General features: G+C 46.1%; 1 protein-coding gene across 13 annotated transcripts in view; it reads right to left on the bottom strand.

Moving 5' to 3' along the window:
- Positions 1 to 194: 194 nt before the first annotated feature.
- The window catches only part of LOC132399650 (semaphorin-4B-like), a 104,082-nt gene continuing 82,972 nt past the window's right edge, over positions 195 to 21,304 (bottom strand). For 12 of the 13 annotated variants that reach the window (XM_059980253.1, XM_059980250.1, XM_059980252.1 and 9 more), the window contains 8 exons: positions 19,593 to 19,726; positions 17,916 to 18,085; positions 17,264 to 17,414; positions 12,574 to 12,763; positions 12,352 to 12,467; positions 9,991 to 10,151; positions 9,089 to 9,195; positions 196 to 5,100 (listed from right to left, as the gene is read on the bottom strand). In XM_059980253.1, coding sequence (XP_059836236.1) covers positions 4,457 to 5,100; positions 9,089 to 9,195; positions 9,991 to 10,151; positions 12,352 to 12,467; positions 12,574 to 12,763; positions 17,264 to 17,414; positions 17,916 to 18,085; positions 19,593 to 19,726 — 1,673 coding nt within the window. In that variant the 3' untranslated portion in view covers positions 196 to 4,456. Of the gene's footprint in view, positions 5,101 to 9,088; positions 9,196 to 9,990; positions 10,152 to 12,351; positions 12,468 to 12,573; positions 12,764 to 17,263; positions 17,415 to 17,915; positions 18,086 to 19,592; positions 19,727 to 21,304 lie in introns of all 13 variants that reach the window. The other variant, XM_059980260.1, reaches the window with a different exon arrangement.

Genomic DNA, 21,304 nt, shown 5'->3' with positions numbered 1-21,304 from the left:
TTTACTCTTCTATTAAATTCTTTCATTGTAACACATGATTCAGGAACAGCTCCTTTCCCTCTGCCAACCGATTTCTGAATGAACACTGAACACGTGAATGAACACGTTAGATTGTTCTCCTATTTCCTTGAAAATTTTAATTTTTGTTATTTAACTATTTAAAATATATACTTACTGTAATTCACAGTTTTTCTCTATTATTATGTATTGCATTGTACTGCTGCCGCAAAGACAACAAATTTCATGACAACACACACAAAAAGCTGGAGAAACTCGGCAGGTCAGGTAGCATAACTGGAAAAGAGTAAACAGTCGACGTTTCGGTCCGAGTTCCTTCATCAGAACTGGAGAAAAAAGATGGGAAGTCAGAGTAAGAAGGTGGTGGTAAGGGAGAAAGAAATACAGGGACAGGTAAAACCGGGAGTATTTTAGGTTTTAAAAATAAGTAATACAGAGAGAGTAAAGAGCTGTGAAGAGATAAGGGGAATCTGTTAGGACAGAAGGCCATGGAAGAAAGGGAAGGGGGAAGAGCTCCAGAGGGAGGTGATGGGCAGGTAAGGAGATAAGGTGAGAGGTGTAGTATAGGTAGCTGTGAGAGTCAGTGTGTTTATAAAACACATCAGCAGATAAACTGTTTCCAGAGATAAAGACAGAAAAATTAAGAAAGAGGTGGAAGGTGTTGGAAATGAACCAGGTAGATTTGAGGGCAGGGTGGAAGTTGGAGGCAAAGTTGATGAAGTCGACGAGCTCCACATGGGTGCAGGAAGCAGCACCAGTGCATTCATCAATGTAGAGTTGGAACCGTCTATGTAGCTGACAAAAAGGCAGGCATAGCTGGAACCCTTGTGGATGTCCATTTCCATATCACATGTCAGTGTTACTAAACCTGATTCTGAATTATCACTCTTCTTGCCTTCCTAATGGCCTTCAACGACAAGTGTACCTGAGTTCTCACCATTACTTTTGTACAGGAACACCTTGGTCCCCGAATGGCAACAACATTCGATCTCTTAACCAGTTTAGAAACATTCTGCTCTAGGCACCAGTGGGGTGACACAGTACTGCAATTATTACAGGGCCAGTTCAACTCTGCCAGTGTCTGTATTGAGTTTGTATGTTCTTTTGTGACCATGTGGGTCTCTGTGTGCTCCAGTTTTACATTCCAAAGACGTACGGGTTAAGTTGTGTGCACTTGCAGGCTGCCCTCAGCGCATCCTCAGGCAGTGATGGTCATTGATGCAAATAACACATTTCACTGTATGTTTACATATAAAGCTAAATCTCGTATTTTTCCACATTAGGTACTGCTTTCTATGTTTTCACCCACTTCTGTAGTTCCTCTATACCCCCCAATTCCACCCCCAACCCCTGTGCATTAATTCCGTATTGCCCGTAACCTTGGAATGAAGACACATGGTGCCAGCAGCAGAAGCCCAACAGTTAATCCCCGTGGGACTCAGGAGTCACAGCCAGAAAATACAGGTATCATTGAGGAGGCAGAGTGGGGTGGAGGTTGGAGGGGTGACCTAAGGATTCTGCTCAGATGTACCAGGGTTAGGATCACATCCAAATCCTTCAACAGCCAGAGCAGAATTCCGTGCAGTACGAAAGTATGGTTAGAATACATTTGGAATATTGTGTTCAGTTCCTGTTGTCATTATGGGAAGGACATGAAAGCTTGAGAAAGGGTGCAGAGGAGATTTACCATGATGCTGCCTGGATCAGAGAGCATGTCTGATGAGGATAGGATGAATTGGGGCTTTTCTCTTTGGAGCAAAGGAGGATGAGACATGACTTTTTAGAGGTGTATAAAATCGTAAGAGACATAGATAGAGTGGACAGTCAGTGACTTTTTCTCCAAGTGGAACTGGCTAGTACCAGGGGGCATAATTTCAAGTTGGTTGGAAGAAAGTATAGGAGGAATATAGGGTAGGTTTTTACACAGAGTGATAGGTGCATGGAACATGTTACCAAGAGTGGTAGTAGAGACTTCTACATTGAAGACTCTTAGTTATGCACATGGATGACAGACAAATAGAGGGCTATGTAGGAGTGGAAGGTTATATTGATTTTAGAGTTGGTTAAAAGTTTGGCACAACACTATAGACCAAAATGTCTGTACTGTTCTATGTTATATGACTAGAGGCCGAATGTTAACCTGATAGGGACTACTGATGCAGATGTTGGCCATTAGCCAGATGTTGTCCATTGGCTATTGACTCTGTTTCTCTCTCTGGAGATGCCGCCTGTCTTGCTGAGTGTCCCAGAATCTGTAGTAACTGTGCAGACACTGATCATCGATATGCTGAGGCAGAAGCTGTTGGTAGATACCCACCACTTATTAAACGACAGATACGAACTGTTGATACAGATTGCAAGCTGTGTTAATCAGCCAGAATTTGATGTGATACAGATGTTGAATACAGGAGTTAGGACTTTATTCCCTAGAACACAGGAGAATGAGGGGAGATTTGAAAGAAATATACAAAATTATGAGTGATATAGACAGGGTAAATGCAAGCAGTCTTTTTCCACTGAGTAGAGGTCATACGTTGAGGGTGAAAGTTGAAATATTCTTCCTCAGAGGGTGTTTCGTATGAAACAAACTGCCATAGGAAGTGTTGGATGTGGGTTTGACTGCAACATTTAAGAGATGTTTGGAGAAGTACATGGATGAAAATGGGGTTGCAGGACTTTGGTCCAGGTGTTGGGTCAATGGGACTAGGTAGAGTAACAGTTTGGCACATACTAGATTGACTAAAGGACCTGTTTCTGTATGTAGCATTACATGATAACTGATACAGATGTTGGGCATTGGATCGACAAAGACAGTTTAACAGATATCATTGACATGGCTTTATCTTTGCAGAAAGATGTTAGAAATGATTATACACTCTATTTATTTTGACAAAATAGCAACTGGGTCCTGCAGGATGTTTGACCAAGGACACTGGTGACCTGTGTTCTCTGGATGCTTTCCCTTGCTCATTACCCTCATGTTCATGGACTGTGATGTTGACAAGGATCCTCTCCCAGTCACCCCACCATCCTGCGCACCTCCCCACAATAATCTGGGCTCCGAGCTCGGTCCCGGTGGCTGGCTCTCCCAATAACCTATACCATCCCATCAAAATCAACTCCTGTCTGCAACATTGGTACCTCAGTGTACAGTGAGGACTCCAGCTGTTCCCACACCCATTCGCCTTGTGTAGTTTGGGGGAGGAAGGGGTGTCAGATTCTACAGAACTCACTTTGACTTGATGAGGATGACTGTCTCCCCTTGCCCTATCTGGAGTCAATACCTCCCCACCAGTCAACACAATTAAGGACTTTTTCCCACCCTGGATTCTACCTTCTCTACTCCACCACCCCCCCCAACCATCCTGCAGAAGATACACAAGCCTGAGAACATGTGCCTTGAGGCTTGGGGATATACTTGGATAATTGTGAGCAGTTTTGTGCTTCTCTTCTAAGAAATAATGTGCTGGCATTGGAGATGGTCCAGTGGAGGTTCACGAGGATAAAAGGGTTAACATATGAGAAATGCTTGATGGTTCTGGGCCTGTACTCACTGGAGTTTATAAGAATGAGGGGCACCTCATTGAAACCCATTGAATATTGAATGGTCTAGATAGAATGGATGTAAAAAGGATGTTCCTATAGGGGAAAGTCCAGAACAAGAGAGCACAGCCTCAGAATAGAAGGACATCTGTTTAGAACAGAGATGAGGAAGAATTTTAGTCAGAAGGCAGTGAATCTGTGGATTTTATTGCGATAGACATCTGTAGAGGCCAATTCATTGTGTATATTTAAAGGGGAGGTTGATAGATACTTGATTAGTAAGGGTGTCAAGGTTATGAAGAGAAGGCAGGAGCATAGGATTGAGGAGGATAACAAGACAGCCATGATGAAAAGGCATGATGTGTTGGGCCAAATCAACTAATTTTCCTCCTATGTCTTATGGTCTTAAGAAAGCTTCTGTCCTGCTGTAATCAGACTCTTGAATGATATGATAAAGGTCTCCGAAACTACCTTGTTGTGGACCTTGCAATTCACTGTCTACCTGCACTGCAAGGTAGAATAATATTGTTTGTTTTGTACATGTGTATGGAATGATTTACATGGACAGCACACAAACAGAAACTTTTCACGGTGTCCCGGTACAGGTGACAATTATAAACCAATTACCATAACACACCGCCCCTGCTGACTGGGAAAGGCTGATAGCTGGGGAGACAAAGGCACCGCAGTGGGGAAGCGTTCTGCCCACAGAGTTGCACTTACAGTAAAAGTAGTGGATGCAGTCTCACCAAGACAGAAAGACCAGTCAGGGTGGAGAGGGCGGCCGAGGCTTTGCCCTGACGTTAACCCTGGAACGTCAAAGTGCTTTCTCCCTCCCCACCTCCCACCCCATTTTGAAGTCAGCGGTTAGTGAAACCCTCCCATACCCCCTATCCTAAATGTCCACTTGTGTCTGGGGGTTGGATGAAGGAGTTCTGTTCCGGGGTTCCGAGCTGGCTGCCGGTTGTGACTTGGTCTCTCTGCTGACCACTCCTGTCTGTGTTGGGTAGGTGGGGCCACCCTCGGCAGTCTTGTTCAAGAGCGCTGACTCCAGCTCGCCCTCACTGACACCCAGATCCTCCGACCGCAACTCAGCGCCATGCCCCACTCTCTTCTTTGCCCTCCGATGACTACAGTAGCGATTCAGAGCAAGGCCAGACACCAGCAGGACCACGGTGGCGAGGAGCACGCTGACCGCCACCAGCTCACCCAAGTAGGTATGTGTTTGGGACGCCTGTCCTTCGCTGGCTGACCATGAGGCATTGATCTCATTCCCAGTCCGGGACACCCCAGCCAGCCGCAGCAAATAACTGGCCACCAGGGTGCGGAACCCATTCTCCATAGCCCAGCACTCCCACAGCCCCTGGTGATTGCTGGAGGCAGCGAAGGAAATGCCACTGGGCTGGGGCTTCAGGCCAGAGATTAGCACATCCCTCCCGTTCTGAGTCCAGTTCAGTTGTGCCAGCCGCGATCCCACCTTACACGGCAAGTGGACCCAGGAATCGGCACACACCACCTTCTCCACCATGCTGTCTGCACCTGTGCCGGGGGCGAGAGAGACACCGATTTACACAGTGCACAGAAAGCTGCTTCAGCCCATCTTCTCCATGCAGCTTCCTTCACACTAACCCAGTAACAGCCTCCCCTCCAAGAACCTTGCCTACTCTTCCCACTTCCAACATAATTGAACACCCCTCCCACCTAAGTTGTTCTCTCTCCTCCCACCTCCCATTGAGCTGAAGATAGAAAAACCTGAAAGCATATACCACCAGGCTCAAGGACAGCTTCTACCCTGCTGCTATAAGACTATTAAAGGTTTCCCTAGTATGCTAAATTGAACTCTTGACCTCACAATCTACCTGTTTATGACCTTAAAGTTTATCTGCACTGTACTTTCTTTGTAGCTGTTACATCTAATCCTCCATTCTTTTATTGTTTTACCTTGCACTCCGTCAGTGCACTGCGTAATAATTGGATCTGTGTGAAGTGTATGCAAGACTGTGTTGAACTGCTAAACGTGGTGGACATGCTATATTGGCATTGGATTGTGTGGTAACACTTGCAGGCTGCCCCCAGTGTGTTGGTTGTTAATGCAAATGATATATTTCATTAACACAAGGAAATCTGCAGATGCTGGAAATTCAAGCAACAGGCCAGGCAGCATCTATAAGGAGAAGCACTGTTGATGTTTCGGGCCGAGACCCTTCGTCAGGACTAACTGAAAGAAAAGATAGTAAGAGATTTGAAAGTAGGAGGGGGAGGAGGAAATCCGACATGATAGCAGAAGACAGGAGGGGGTGGGGTGAAGCTAAGAGCCGGAAAAGTGATGGGCAAAAGGGATACAGAGCTGGAGAAGGGAGAGGATCATGGGACGGGAGGCCTAAGGAGAAAGAAAGGGGGAGGGGAGCACCAGAGGGAGATGGAGAACAGGCAGAGTGATGGGCAGAGAGAGAGAAAAAAAATGGGGGAAAAATAAATAAATCAGTAATGGAGTAAGAAGGGGAGGAGGGGCACTAATGGAGGAACAACACCTTATATTCCATCTGGGTAGCCTCCAACCTGATGGCATGAACATTGATTTCTCTAACCTCCGTTAATGTGTGTTGCTTGAGACATTTTATTGTGTGTTTCAGTGTACATGTGCTATATAAATATGAACCTGAAATTTGAAAAACTTGTCACTGCATCTAACATTGTCACATATTATTGAAAATAATAAATCTCTTAACTGAAAAAAAAAAGATGGGCTGGCATTGGAGAAGGACAAGGTTCATGAGAACGATCCTGGAAATGAAAGGGTTAACACATTTGGAGTGATTGATGGCTCTGGGCCTGTGCTCATTGAAGTTTGGAAGAATGGTAGGGTGGGGGGAGAGAATGTTTCCTACATAGAAACATAGAAAATAGGTGCAGGAGTAGGCCATTCAGCCCTTCGAGCCTGCACTGCCATTCAGTATGATCATGGCTGATCATCCAACTCAGAACCCTGTACCTGCTTTCTCTCCATACCCCCGATCCCTTTAGCCACAAGGGCCATATCTAACTTCCTCTTAAATATAGCCAATGAACTGGCCTCAACTGTTTCCTGTGGCAGAGAATTCCACAGATTCACCACTCTCTGTGTGAAGAAGTTTTTCCTCATCTCGGTCCTAAAAGGCTTCCCCTTTATCCTTGAACTGTGACCCCTCATTCTGGACTTCCCCAATATCGGAAACAATCTTCCTGCATCTAGTCTGTCCAATCCCTTTAGAATTTTATACATTTCAATAAGATCCCTCCTCAATCTTCGAAATTCCAATGAGTATAAGCCTAGTCAATCCAGTCTTTCTTCATATGGAAGTCCTGCCATCCCAGGAATCAATCTGGTGAACCTTCTCTGTACTCCCTCTATGGCAAGAATGTCTTTCCTCATATTAGGGGACCAAAACTGCACACAATATTCTAGGTGCGGTCTCACCAAGGCCTTGTACATCTGCAGTAGAACCTCCCTGCTCCTGTACTCAAATCCTTTTGCTATGAATGCCAACATACCATTTGTCTTTTTCACCGCCTGCTGTACCTGCATGCCCACCTTCAATGACTGGTGTACAATGATACCCAGGTCTCGTTGCATCTCCCCTTTTCCTAATCGGCCACCGTTCAGATAATAATCTGTTTTCCTGTCCTTGCAACCAAAGTGGATAACCTCACATTTATCCACATTAAATTGCATCTGCCATGAATTTGCACACTCACCTCACCTATCCAAGTCACCCTGCATCCTCCTTACAGCTAACACCGCCGCCCAGCTTCGTGTCATCCGCAAACTTGGAGATGCTGCATTTAATTCCCTCATCTAAATCATTAATATATACTGTAAACAACTGGGGTCCCAGCACTGAACTTTGCGATACCCCACTAGTCACTGCCTGCTATTCTGAAAAGGTCCCGTTTACTCCCACTCTTTGCTTCCTGTCCGCCAACCAATTCTCTATCCACATCAATACCATACCCCCAATACTGTGTGCTTTAAGTTTGCACACTAATCTCTTGTGAGGGACCTTGTCACAAGCCTTTTGAAAATCTAAATATACCACATCTACTGGCTCTCCCCTATCCACTCTACTAGTTACATCTTCAAAAAATTCTATAAGATTCGTCAGACATGATTTTCCTTTCACAAATCCATGTTGACTTTGTCCGATGATTTCACCTCTACACTGGGAGAGTCTAGGACCAGAAGGCATAGCCTCAGAATAAAGAGATATCCATTTAGAACAGAGATGAGGAGGAATTTCTTTAGCCAAAGGGATGTGAATCTATGGAATTAATTGACACATATGGCTGTGGATGCCAAGACACTGGGTATGGAGGTTGACAGGTTCTTGATTAGTCAGGGCATCAAAGATCACAGGGAATAGGCAGGAGAATGGGGTTGAAAGGAGTAATAAATAAGCCATGATGAACAGCAGAGCAGACTCGACGGGCTAAATTATCTGATTCTGCTCCTCTGTCTTAAGCTCTAAAACAATAAACCAGGTTGTTCCTTCTGTGAACTGATTACCTCAGCTCAAACAACCGGCCTTTTCTCCACACCCCCCACTGAACAGCGCTTTGTTGAAGGTTCAGATCTTGCAGCTGACCACTGTGTCAACTCATCTTGACAGCAGAGCTCCGGAGGTCTCTCGCCCTTCAGGTGTGAAGCATTTCGCACCCTGCTGCCCGTTTCCAATCGCCACTAACCACTGGGAATGGTCTTTGACCCACATAAACCACCCATTTATCTTCTGTATTTGCTCACTTTGTTTAATGGTTTGTTAAATGGCTCATGCACAGAGACAGGATAAGAAGGTGAGATTTTGGGAGGTCCTCCAGCTTCAGACTTTTCCTCAGGATATACTCACGAAGCCTTTGGAAGTTAATGTAATAACTCCACCTGTCGTTGCCAGCATCCTTCATACATAATACACGCAAGCACATACACACACACACACACACACAAAAAGAAGCATGCATGCACACATGCATGATTGTACACATACTGGTTCGAAGAATGAGGGGGAATCTCATTAAAACCTATCAAATATTGAAAGGCCTAGATAGAGTGAGTACGGAGAGTACACAGCCTCAGTATAGAAGAACGTCCATTTAGAGCAGAGATAAAGAAAAACTTCTTTAGCCAGAGGAAGGTGACAGATAGCTGTGGAGGCCATATCATTGGCTATATTTATATTTACATTTATAAAGTGGACGCTGGTAGGTTCTTGATTAGTAAGGGCATCAAAGGTTATGGATAGAAGGCTGGAGAATGGAGTTGAGAGGGATAATAAATCAACTATAATCGATTGGCGGAGCAGACTCGATGGGCTGAATGGTCTAATTCTGCTCCCATGTCATATGGTCTCACACAAGCATGTATGCAAGTATGCACACACACATATGCAGAATATCACCTTACACACACACACACACACACACACACACATCCCCTCCCCCTCCCTCCACCAACACACATATCCCTCTGAGCCAGCTCATCAGATGAACAGACCTGTTGCTAATCCAATGGGTATCTGTGTCCTTGAATCGGCCTTCACAGGTTGGGATGAACACAGAGTGGCTGCGTCTGCATTCTCAATGTCCTGCAACCAGTCTTGCCTTCAAAATAAGGAAGGTGTTTAGACAAAAAACACACCCTAATGAAATGACCCGCAAAACGCTGTCACAAGCCTGAGGCTACTGAGGGATCAGTACAGACCAAGGCAAATTCACACATGATTTGCTAGGAAGGAGAGAGAGAGAGAAAGAGAGAAGATGGGGTTAAACTGAGAGAAGGGGTGGGGAGAGGTGGGAAGGGAGAGTGACAAAGACAGACCGATGGAGAGAAGGGGTAAAAGGAGAAAAAGGCAAGGCACAAGGATTAGAGAAGCAATCAGACAGAGAGAACTGTCAGAGAGAGAGAGAGAGACACACACACACACACACACACACACAGAAACACACAGACAGAGAGACAGAAATTGAGAGACAAGCACATATAGAGGGGGAATACAGATAAGGAGAGAGGGAAGGAAAGCTAGTAATGAAGAGACTGGGACACTGAATCGGGATACTGCTGAGAGACTGGACACTCAGTCCAGGACATTTTGAGAGAGACATTGGGACTGGGGCACTGTCGGATCAGGACACGGAATATTCAACACTTGCACTTGGACACACTTCAACTGGGACACTGGACATTAACAGGGATACTGGACATGGAGCAGGACACTCTCAAACCAGTGGGCAATGGGTGCCTAAGGAAATCCTACCAGGACACAGCACTTTAAAACAGGGACAATGGACATTTGAGTGGAAGAGTGGATGTGGAGTGGAACACCCTTCGGCAGGGACAGTTGGACTATGACTGGGATCTGGGTGCCATGCTTCCCACTGCACTAGAGGAAGTCTCACCTGTGTGTTTTGTTCCGTGTCTCCCTGCAGACGAGGCTGCTGTTGTCCCAGGCACAGTAGGGATCCCTGGATAACACACACTCCCCACAGCTAGGATAGGCACTGCAGTTGGACACTGCCACCCTCAGAACACCTGTTGAAGATCCGATGTAGAGAACTCCCTGGAACAGGAGAGAAGACACACAGTATTGCCCACAACCCTTGCACTGCACTGGGAACAAACCACTCCCCTTAATTCCAACACTGGGCACATACCATCCAGACTGAGAGTACATCAGGATTCACATCCATCAGTGCATCTTTTTTTACTGTATTTTAACCTCTCTCCATCCTGTTCTATCACACACTCCCGAGATCAGACATAGAGTGAAGCTCCCTTCACACTGTCCTATTACACACTCCTGGGGCCAGACACAGAGCGAAGCTCATTCTGCATCATCACATTACACAACCTGACCTTTGTCCTGTACATTTCCTTTACAAACCCAAATCCCGGTTCACCTTAAACCTATGCTCTTTAAAGTACAGAATCAGGCCCTTTGGCCCATCTAGTCCATGTCAAACTAGTATTCTATCTGCACCTGGACCACCATGCTCCATACCCTTCCCATTCGTGTACTTAAATGCGGGAATCGAAACCATAACCAGTATTTCATTGGCAGCTGATTTCACACTCTCACCACCCTCTGAGTCTAGAAGTTCCACCTCATCTTCCTCTTAAACATTTTGCCTTTCACCCTTAACCTATTATGTCTCTAGCTTTAATAACCTCAATGGAAAAAGCCTTCTTGCATTTACCCTATCTATACCCCTCATAATTTTGTATAAAGCATGATGGGACTCTGCTCAGTTCACCCTGATCACTGGCACAGTCTTGACAGGCTGAATGGCTATCCATGAAATGGGGCCCTCGATGTACTGCCCTTGTCTCTACTTTCCACGTCTAACCAGGTCAGCAGCTGCTGTATCAGTCAAAGCAGGCCTCAATGGCAGGCTATTCGTCCAGCACACCTATAATGCTACCATTGCTGAGGTCTCTGCTTCAGTGACCAATTAACCAATTAACCCACGAACTGGTATATCTTTAGAATGTGGGAGGAAACCGGAACACCGGGAGGAAACCCACGTGGTCACGGGGAGAACATACAAACTCCTTACAGGCAGAGGCAGGAATTGAACCCAGATCACTGGTATTGTAAAACTTTGTGCTAACCACTACACTATCATGACGCTAAAGTCAGATGTATCAGTGTCACGCTGGAATAAAGGGAATTACAGAGGGATGAGAGAGGAACTGACTGAAACTGATTGGAAAAGAACGCTGGCAGGGATGACAACACAGCAGCAGAGGTGGAATTTCTGGGAGCAATTCGGAAAGTGCAGGATATATACATCCCAAAGAGGAAGAACTATTCTAGAGGCAAGATGGCACAACCATGGCTAACAAAATAAGTCAAAGCTAACATAAAAGCCAAAGAGAGGATGTGTAATAGAACAAAAATTAGTGGGAAGTTAGAGGTTAGAGGATTGGGGAACTTTCAAATACTAACAGAAGAGAACTAAAAAAGCAATTAAGAAAATAGAGATGGAATGCAAAAGTAAGCTAACCAAAAATCAAAGAGGATGCCGAAAGCTTCTTCAGATACATAAAGTGTAAAAGAGAAAGTGTAAAACTGGAAAACGATGCTAGTGAGGTAGTAACGGGGGACAAGGAACTGAGCATGTATTTTCATCACTAGCAGTCTGATTGAAGTTCCATTTGTCAGGGGTTTATGAACTGTGTGAAGTTACCATTACTAAAGAGACAGGGGAGTGAGAGGTCTGAAGGTAGGTAAGTCACCTGGATCAGATGGTGTACACCTCAGGGTTCTGAAAGAGGTGGTGAAGAGATTGCAGAGGCATTAGTAATAATCTTCCAAGAATCACTAGTGGATGTTTCCTATAGTAGGGGAGTCTAAGACCAGAGGACAGAACCTCAGAATAGAGGGGTGTCTTTTCAGAACAGAGATGAGGAGGAATTTCTTTAGCCAGAGAATGGTTTATCTGTGGAACTTGTTGCCACAGGCGGCTGTGGAGGACAATTCATTGGGTATATTTAAGGCAGAGGCTGATTGATTCATGTTCAGTCAGGCATTAAGGAATGCAGGGAAAAGGCAGGAGATCGGAGCTGAGGGAAAATATGATGAAATGGCAGAGCAGACTTAATGGGCCAAATGACTTAATTCTGCTTCTATATCTTATGATCTTATGGATATGAGGTGAAGGGGTAGGGGTGTTGCTCTCCGAACCACCCTCCCGCTGGCCCCTACAGCTGCCACATTGTTTAGAGGCCAGTCGGGTCGAATAAGGAGAGTGTCTTACCTTAGCTGGAGACAGGACAAGGCTGCGCACCACTCCTGGTGCTGGGGACAGCTGAATCTCCTCAATGATGTAAGAGACATTGTTCACGATCACAGCCTTGTGCAAGAAGCCATGGTCTGGTGGAGAAAGGGAACAGGGTTATGTCCAGGCCATTCTCAATCTAAGCTGGTTTCCCACAGCCCTGCCACTCCTAGTGCAGCCCCTCACAGGATCTCGCCTCACCTGTAACCAGGAACATCACTCTGTGCATCACAGCTCTGATGGATCTCACGCTGTCCACTGTGATTTTCACATACTGCTCCTGTACCCTGGTCAGCTGCGGCTGGCGTCCAAGGGGGTGAACTACCCCATCCATCAGGAAGACGTCCTTCAGCAGATTGAGGGTGGAATCTGACGAGCTTGCCGTGTTACACTGCAGCACCCCAGCACACACAGGAACAAAGCAAGGAGGAAAGTCGTAATTAGTGTCAGTCCACACCAACTCGTGCAGAATTCCTTGCCCCATATATCCAGCTTGTAAAATCAATGTACTTTGATGTATGATGGGACAGTGCGGAGGAAGCTTCACTCTGTATCTGCTCCCAGGGGTGTGTGATGGGCAGTGTAGAGGAAGCTTCAATCTGTGTCTGACCGTGAGTGTGTGATGAGACAATATGTAAGGTACTTCAATTGTGTCTGACCTTGGGAGTGCATGATGGGATGGTGTGCAGGGAGCTTCATTCTGTGTCTGACCCCAGGAATGTGTGATGGAATGGTGTAAGAGGGTACTTAACTCTGTGTTTGACCCTGGCAGTGTGTGATGGAATGGTGTAGAGGGAGCTTCTCTTTATGTCTAACTCCTGTCTGGGACGGTGATGGGACAGGTGGAAGGAGTTTATATTGTCTAATTCAGCTGGAAAACCAACTGCATCAGGACTGTTATCACAGCTGTCATATCCCTTAGCTGGAGCCACAGGTGTTGCCTGTAACCTGCTAGAATTAAACGTGTGCTCTCTGCCTCCATCACACCTGGGCACTAACTCCAAACCTGAGTAACCTCTGCAGCTCTTACTGGAACTACATACAGCAGGAGTAGGACCCCATCTAGAGCAATGTGGACACTGTGACCCCTCCACTTATGTTTTGAGGTCCTCTCAGATGTTCTTGGGTAAGGAGGGGTAGGCTAACAGGGAAAGATCCCAAAATCTATCAGTAGAAGGGCGAGAATCCCACCATCCATTGGCGCACCATCTATCATGGTGACCTCTCCCAGCCCTGCATCAGTGTTCTCATACTATCTGCATGCACTGCATTTCCTTTGATACTGTAACACTATATTTTGCTTTCATTTAAAGAGAGCAAAGTAGCACAGAGACAGGCTCTTTTGTCCAACCAGTCCATACTGATCATGGAACTTATTCAGTTAGCCCCAATTACCTGTGTTCAGCCCATACCCCTCTAAGCCCCACTGCTCCATGTTCCCATCCAAGTCGTTCTTAAATGATACTATTGTACCTGTCTGAACCACTTCCTCTGGCAGCTTGTTCCATGCACTCACTACCCCCTGCATAAAAAACTGCCCCCCAGATCCTTTTTAAGTCTTGCCCTCTCACCCTAAATCTAAGCCTTCTAGTTTTGGACCTCCTACACTGGGGCAAAGGTCACCATCTACCTTATTTACACCTCTCATAGTTGTAAACATTTCTATGAGGTTGTCCCTCATTCTCTTACAAGGAAGGCAAATGCAATGTTAGCATTAATTTTGGACTAGAATAAAAAGGAAGAATGTAATGCCGAGGTTTTACAAGGCATTCCTCGGGGCGCACTTGGTGTATTGTGAGCAATTTTGGGCTTCTTATGTAAGAAAAGATGTGCTGGCATTAGAGAGGGTCCTGAAGAAGTTCACGAGAATTATCCTAGGGATGAAAGGGTTGATGTATGAAGACCATTTATTGGCTCTGGGCCTGTACTCACTGGAGTTTAGAAGAATGAGGGGGATTGTAATTGAACCCTATCAAATATTTTAAGACCCAGTTATTGTGGATGTTTCCTATAGGAGTTGTTGAAGACCAGAGGGCATAGACTCAGAATAGACGGATGTCCATTTAGAACAGAGATGAGGAGAAATTTCTTTAGCCAGAGGATGGTGAATCTGTGAAATTCATTGGCACAAGTGGCTGTGGATGCTAAGTCATTGGGTATCTTTAAAGCAGAGGTTGATAGTTCTTGATTAGTCAGGGAGTTTAAGGTATGGGGAGAGGGCATGAAAATGGTATTCAGAGGAATAATAAATCAGCCATGTTGGAATAGTGGAGCGGGCTCAATGGGACAAATGGCCTAATTCTAATTCTGCTCCTATGTCTTATAGTGTTACATCGCAAGGAATGAAGACCTAGCCTGGCCAATATCTCCTCATAACTCAAGCCCTCTTTAGCTTGACCTCTCAGAGGACCACAAACGTGGAGTTCTGTTGGTTGGAGTCACAGCCTTGTGCTTTGGCTCTTGATAGGGTCACCCATGCCAAACAGGTCAAAGGGTAGAGGCTGGACTAAGAGCGGTCCACTGGTCCTCCAGGTTCAGGGGTTCAACTCAGGGCTGACAACTCTGACTGGTCAAAGAAAAATTGCTAAAGAAACAGCAATGAAGAATCCTTTTATACAGATAGGACCTTCATTGCTGCCCTAAATGCTAGCAGCGTAATGGGCAGTAATTAAGAAGGATATGCCATTGTGTAAATTCTGTTGTTGACTTTCTCTCTTGTGCTACCTCAATATATTGCAGACCCCAAATGACGCTTATCACCATACCCCAGTGCATGTAACAATGATAAACCAATTACCATTGGACTTCAGAAATACTCATTTACAGGAATTGATAAACACAGGCTGGGCTACAGAGCAAGAATCCCCCCAGTAAATCTATGTAACTTGGTAAAGGGGGGGGCAGTGAAAGTCCCAAGTTTGAATGTGTAGTGGACAGCAAGGAATACCATCAAAGCTTGCAGCAGGATATTGACCAGATGGAAAAGTGGGCCAAAAACTCGCAAGTGAAATTTAAAGCAGACAAGTGTGAGGTGTTGCATATTTGAAGGACAAATCAAGGTAGGACTTACACATTAAACAGTAGGGTAATGTGGAGTGTGGTAGGTCAAAGGGATTTTGGAAAATAGATCCATAATTCCATAGAACCATAGAACATTACAGCACAGAAACAGGCCTTTTGGCTCTTCTTGGCTGTTCCAAACCATTTTTCTGCCGTCCCAGTGACCTGCACCTGGACCATATCCCTCCATACACCTCTCATCCATGTATCTGTCCAAGTTTTTCTTAAATGTTAACAGTGAGCCCGCATTTACCACTTCATCTGGCAGCTCATTCCACACTCCCACCACTCGTTATGTGAAGAAACCCTCCACCTAATGTTCCCTTTAAACTTTTCCCCCTTTACCCTTAACCCATGTCCTCTGGTTTTTTTTCTCCCCTAGCCTCAGTGGAAAAAGCCTGCTTGCATTCACTCTATCTATACTCATCATAATTTTATATACCTCTATCAAATCTCCCCTCATTCTTCTACGCTTCAGGGAATAAAGCCCTAACCTATTCAACCTTTCTCTGTAACTCAGTTTCTCAAGTCCCGGCAACGTCCTTGTAAGAATACGTACACAATGCTGGAAGAACTCAACAGGCCAGGCAGCATCCGTGAGAAAAGAGTAGCCAATGTTTCAGGCTGAGACCCTTCATCAGGAATGGGGGGGGGGGGAAGAGAGGGCCGAAGCCCAGTAATAGAGATAGGGGAGAGGGTAGGGCCTAGAGGCGCCAGGTGGAAAACCAATCAGAGGAAAGATAAAGGGGGGGAGGGGATAAGCATGAAAGAACTGTAGAGATAAAGAAGCAGAAAGTTGAAAGGGGAGAGAGGCAGAGAGGGACCTGGGATAGGGAAAGGGGGAGGGGGAGGGAATTACCGGAAATTGGAGAATTCAATGTTCATACCACCAGGCTGGACGCTACCCAGACAGTATATGAGGTGTTGCTCCTCCAACCTGAGCTTGGCCTCATCATGGCAGTAAAGGAGGCCATGTATGGACATATCTAGATGGGAATGAGAGGCAGAGTTGAAGTGGGTGGCAACCGGGAGGTCCTGTCTATTGTGATGGTGCTCAACGAAGTGGTCCCCCAATCTGCATCGGGTCTCGCCGATGTAGAGGAGGCCACACCGGGAGCACCGGATGCAATAGACGACTCCAGCAGACTCGCAGGTGAAGTGCTGCCTCACCTGGAAGGACTGTCTGGGGCCCAGTTGCCACCCACTTCAACTCTGCCTCTCATTCCCATCTAGGTACGTCTCCGGTGCTCCCGGTGCGGCCTCCTCTACATCGGCGAGACTCGATGCAGATTGGGGGACCGCTTCGTCGAGCACCTACGCTCCATCCGTCACAATAGACAGGACCTCCCGGTTGCCACCCACTTCAACTGTCTCTCTATCTCATCTAGATATGTCCATACATGGCTTCCTTTACTGCCATGATGAGGCCAAACTCAGGTTGGAGGAGCAACACCTCATCCACCGTCTGGGTAGCCTCCAGCCTGGTGGTATGAACGTTGAATTCTCCAATTTCCGGTAATTCCCTCCCCCACCCCCAGGTCCCTCTCTGCCTCTCTCCCCTTACAACTTTCTGCTTCTTTATCTCTACAGTTCTTTCATGCTTATCCCCTCCCCCCTTTATCTTTCCTCTGATTGGTTTTCCACCTGGCGCCTCTAGGCCCTTCCCCCCTCCCCCATCTCTATTACTGAAGTGCTTCTTTCTGTACTGTAGTGCTGTATAACTCTCTGGTCAGGCAATGTGAAGAGGAGAGCGAGGGTGAAGCATGATCATTGACCAAGGCGGTGGTGGATGGGGTGGGATGGGAGAGCAGTGGATTGCGAGGTAACTCACTGCGCCTGGCCTGGGCTCCAGCACCTCGCCCCTGTACGTTGACCAGATCTGCTGTTCCCTGTTTAGGATCTTGTACTTTCCATTGAAGACGGCTTGAATATCTGCTAAATCAAAGGCACATATGGCAGAACTTTTGGACCCACCATAGAACCTGCAAGACAGAAAGAGTAGCATGGAGTGAAGACTGCTGCCTGGAGGCTGTATTAGCACCGTGCTGCAATGTCAGGTCATAGTTGTTTTTTAGGGATGATCTTGGAGATACAGCAGATCGTTAAGGATCAGGTTGTGGATACGGAGGAGTTAAACAATAAGACCATAAGAGATAGGAGCAGAATTTCACCATTCAACCCATCAAGTTTGTTCCGCCAATCCATCATGGCTGATTTATTATCCTTCTCAACACCACTTTCTTGTCTTTTGCCCATAATTTTTGACACCCATACTAATCAAGAATCTAATAAACTTTGCTTTAAATAAACCCAATAACCTGCCATCACAGCTGTCTGTGATAATGATTACACAGACTCATCACTCTCCTGCTAAAGAAATTTCTCACATGTGCTTTTACACACACACACACACACACACACACACACACACACACACATCACCAGCAAGAAAGAGCGGGGTGCTGATCAGATTCCTGACATACCACTGTGAGCTGAAGACACCGTAGATCACTGTCCCCTCCTTGCTCTTGGACACAAACACGTCCTGGAGGATGTTGAGTGGGAACTGGTCCTCAGGGAGGTAACACAGTAACTGGGCTTTGAGGAAAGTGGTCCATCGTTTCTGCAACACCCTCTCTCCTCCAACATCACTCTGCATAGACAGGGCCAACGAAAGACACATTAGAATGCTGATGGAAGCTATTTGGCCCATCAAATCACCGGCAAGTTGCAGAGCATTCCTCTGTTTATTTTGCCTGCAACCTTGCATCAGTTATGGTGACCCTCAAACCATTACACCCCCACAGGCACACCAACATTCCAGAACACAGAATACAGTGACAAGGCACTGGGGTAATGATCTGAGACAAATTAATCCCTCCTGCCTGCACATAAACCCTATCCCTCCTATCCCTCCATATTCATATGTCTGTCTAACAGCCTCTTAAATGCTTCTGTCTTATCTGCTTGTTCCACCAACCTTGGAACCCTGAATTTGTTAAAAGGAACTTCCCCTGATAAAAGATTAGCTTTATTTGTCGCATGTACATCAGAACATACAGCGAAAGGCATTGGTGATGTCAACAACCAACACACTTCAAAAATTTACTGGGGGCAGCCACGCTTCCAGCGCCAACATATCATGCCCACAAATTACTAACCCTAACCCGTACCTGGGAGGAAACCCGAGCACCCGGAGGAAACTCATGCAGTCATGGGGAGAATAAACAAATTCCTTAGAGACGGCAGTGGGAATTGAATTCTGATGAAATTTCAAGCTGGTGCTATTTAAGCATTGCACTAATCGCTCTGCTACCATTACTTACCTGCACATCTCCTTTAAGCTTAACCCTTCTCTGCTTTAGTGTTTGCTGGGAAATTTTATTGGTAAAATCCCCTACACAGTGGTTTTCCCAGGGTTAGGACATTAAAGCTACAGGACATTCATTTAAGGTGAGAGGCAATAAAAATTAAAGGAAAAAGTAGGTGCAACTTTTTGCACAGTGGTGGGAACGTGGAATGAACCACCAGGGTAAGTGGCAGAGATGGGTTCAAATACAACATGTAATGGATATTTGGTTACATATATGGATAGGAATGCAGGTAAATGAGACTAGATCAGATAGACATTTCAGTGGGAATGGATAAACTGGGCTGAAGGGCCTTTTACTGTGCTGTATAAAACAATCTGCTGACCCTTCGGTCTATTGAATCGGTTCTGACCATCGATTACCCACTTATATAAATATTATAGCAATCACATATTATTCCCCTCAGATTCCGCCCCTCACCTACCCACTTGGGACTGATGCACCCAACGTCATTGGAATGTGGAATAAAACTGGAGCACCCAGAGGAAAAGCCATGAGGTCACAGGGAGGAGGTGCAGACTGTGCACACTCAGAACCGACCCCAGTGTCTGGGGCTGTGAGGCAACGGTTCAACCATGTGTGTGAGTGCCCCAGATCCACAGAAGGATTTCTGACTGTTTGAGATGGAGAAGGAAGGCACTGCCCAGTGTGGCCCTGTCAGCTGACCCCCGAGCAAAGGCAACAGATGGGTCTCTCAGCAGTCCAGGGACACTCCCTCACCCCACAGGTTGACGTGCATGTGTTCCCGTCAAGGTCTGCCTCGGACACATGGGACAGGGCTCTCCTCACCTTGCAGACCCGAGCTACCATCGTCACATTCATCCGTTGTAACAGGTCTGAGCAAGTCCGCGATTCTGTGAAGAAGAAGTAGATCTTGTCGCCTTCTGCCTCTGGGATGAAGGTGGAGCCCACAAATGAAGGTTCTGTGGAGAGATGGTGAGAGGTGGGTGGCAGTGGCAGAGGGGGAGAATCCCCTACCTCCCATGCCTTTAATAGGACCATTCTAGGGCTGTCAGAGGGCTAAGAGCAGAAGGGAGAGGCTGCCTCCAAGTCTGGAACTGGTTAGACCAGATCCTACTGTCAGGTCCAGCGATGCAGACTGGAGTGGTGGAATGCATGAGAGCAGAAATTCTTTGCCAATTCCAATATGTACATGGGTCAGCAGTGGAAAGGGTGAGCAGTTTCAAGTTCCTGGGTGTCAACATCCCAGAGTTTTAATGACATATCAAATTGGCACAAATGTTAAGAAAGTAGAGGAACTGTTGTGCCTTCTTTTGATGGCACTTCTGTGCTGGACCCAGGACAGATCCTCAGATATGAGGAATTTAAATAAAGAGCATTTGAAGTTTTTCAAAATCATTTATGTGTGCTATTACAGCAGGAAGGCCACTGTGAAGTGGAAGGTCGAACTGAGCTGGAGTGAATGAGTTTCCTGAACATTTCCTGCAAGGCCCCAGAAGATGTTCAGGAAACTCATTCACTGCAGCTCAGTTTGACCTTACACTTCACAGTGCTCTTCCTGCTGTTATCACACACATAAACGTTCAGTACAGGGGTCACTGAGCTATGACGATTTCTCAGCTGTCTGACGATCATTTCGGAAGTTTATTAGAAGTTTCAGAGAATTATGTTATGTTAACAGTGCAGACGGAAACATCTGCAGTGCGACTTTCCTCTTCAGTAGAACTATTCGGATTGGACGATGCAGATTTACAATGACACTTTACATGGGCCAGTTGTGCCTTCAGTAGTGACTCTGTGGCAGTATGGAGCTCCTTCACCACTTCACTCTAATACTCTGGTGCTCCCTTGCTACAATACTCTTTCAGTACTGCCCCCTACCATAGTCTGACTCTCCCCCAGTACTGCCCACTGCTACAGTGTGACTCTTCTTTACTACTGCTCCCTCCCTCAGTACTTTATTCAAATACAAAAGATGTACAAAATTTAGGGGTTACAACACAGTTAGTGTATTCAAATTAAGATAGTTATCACCATCCATAATCCAATTAATTCCCTGGAGGGGGTACATTCCTGGAAAATCCACACTGAAGCATAATGGCTGCATGTTCCCGCTCCAAGGACACCCTGGCACGAATGTAACCCCCTCAGCCTTCCAAGTGAGTCAGAGTTCATTCAGATCCAGCTCTACCTCCTTAACGCAGAACGGAGAGGGGAAGGCAGTCGGCTTAGGCAGAGCGGAGGCTTGGAGCTTTGAGCAGTGCTCAGTTGGGGAGATTGGAAGCCTGAGAAGACGTAGATTACAGGTTCTCTGGTTGAGTAGAAATGGCAGCGACTCGCAGCAGTTCAGAGCATTGTGCAGCACCCAATAAGAGAGATTGGAAACCTGAGAAGACTTAGTTCACTCAGGTTCACTGACTGAGTAGAAAAGGCAGTGACTCGCAGCAGTTTGGAACTAAAAGTAAGGCAGAGATAAGTGTAGTGGCCATTGTCGTACTGGCCATCATTGGAGTGGCCAGGGTTAGAGAAGGGATTTAGCT

The sequence above is a fragment of the Hypanus sabinus genome, chromosome 9, assembly GCF_030144855.1.
Source record: "Hypanus sabinus isolate sHypSab1 chromosome 9, sHypSab1.hap1, whole genome shotgun sequence".
NCBI classification, from domain to species: Eukaryota; Metazoa; Chordata; class Chondrichthyes; order Myliobatiformes; family Dasyatidae; genus Hypanus; species Hypanus sabinus.
This window is presented reverse-complemented; position numbering and strand designations above follow the sequence as displayed.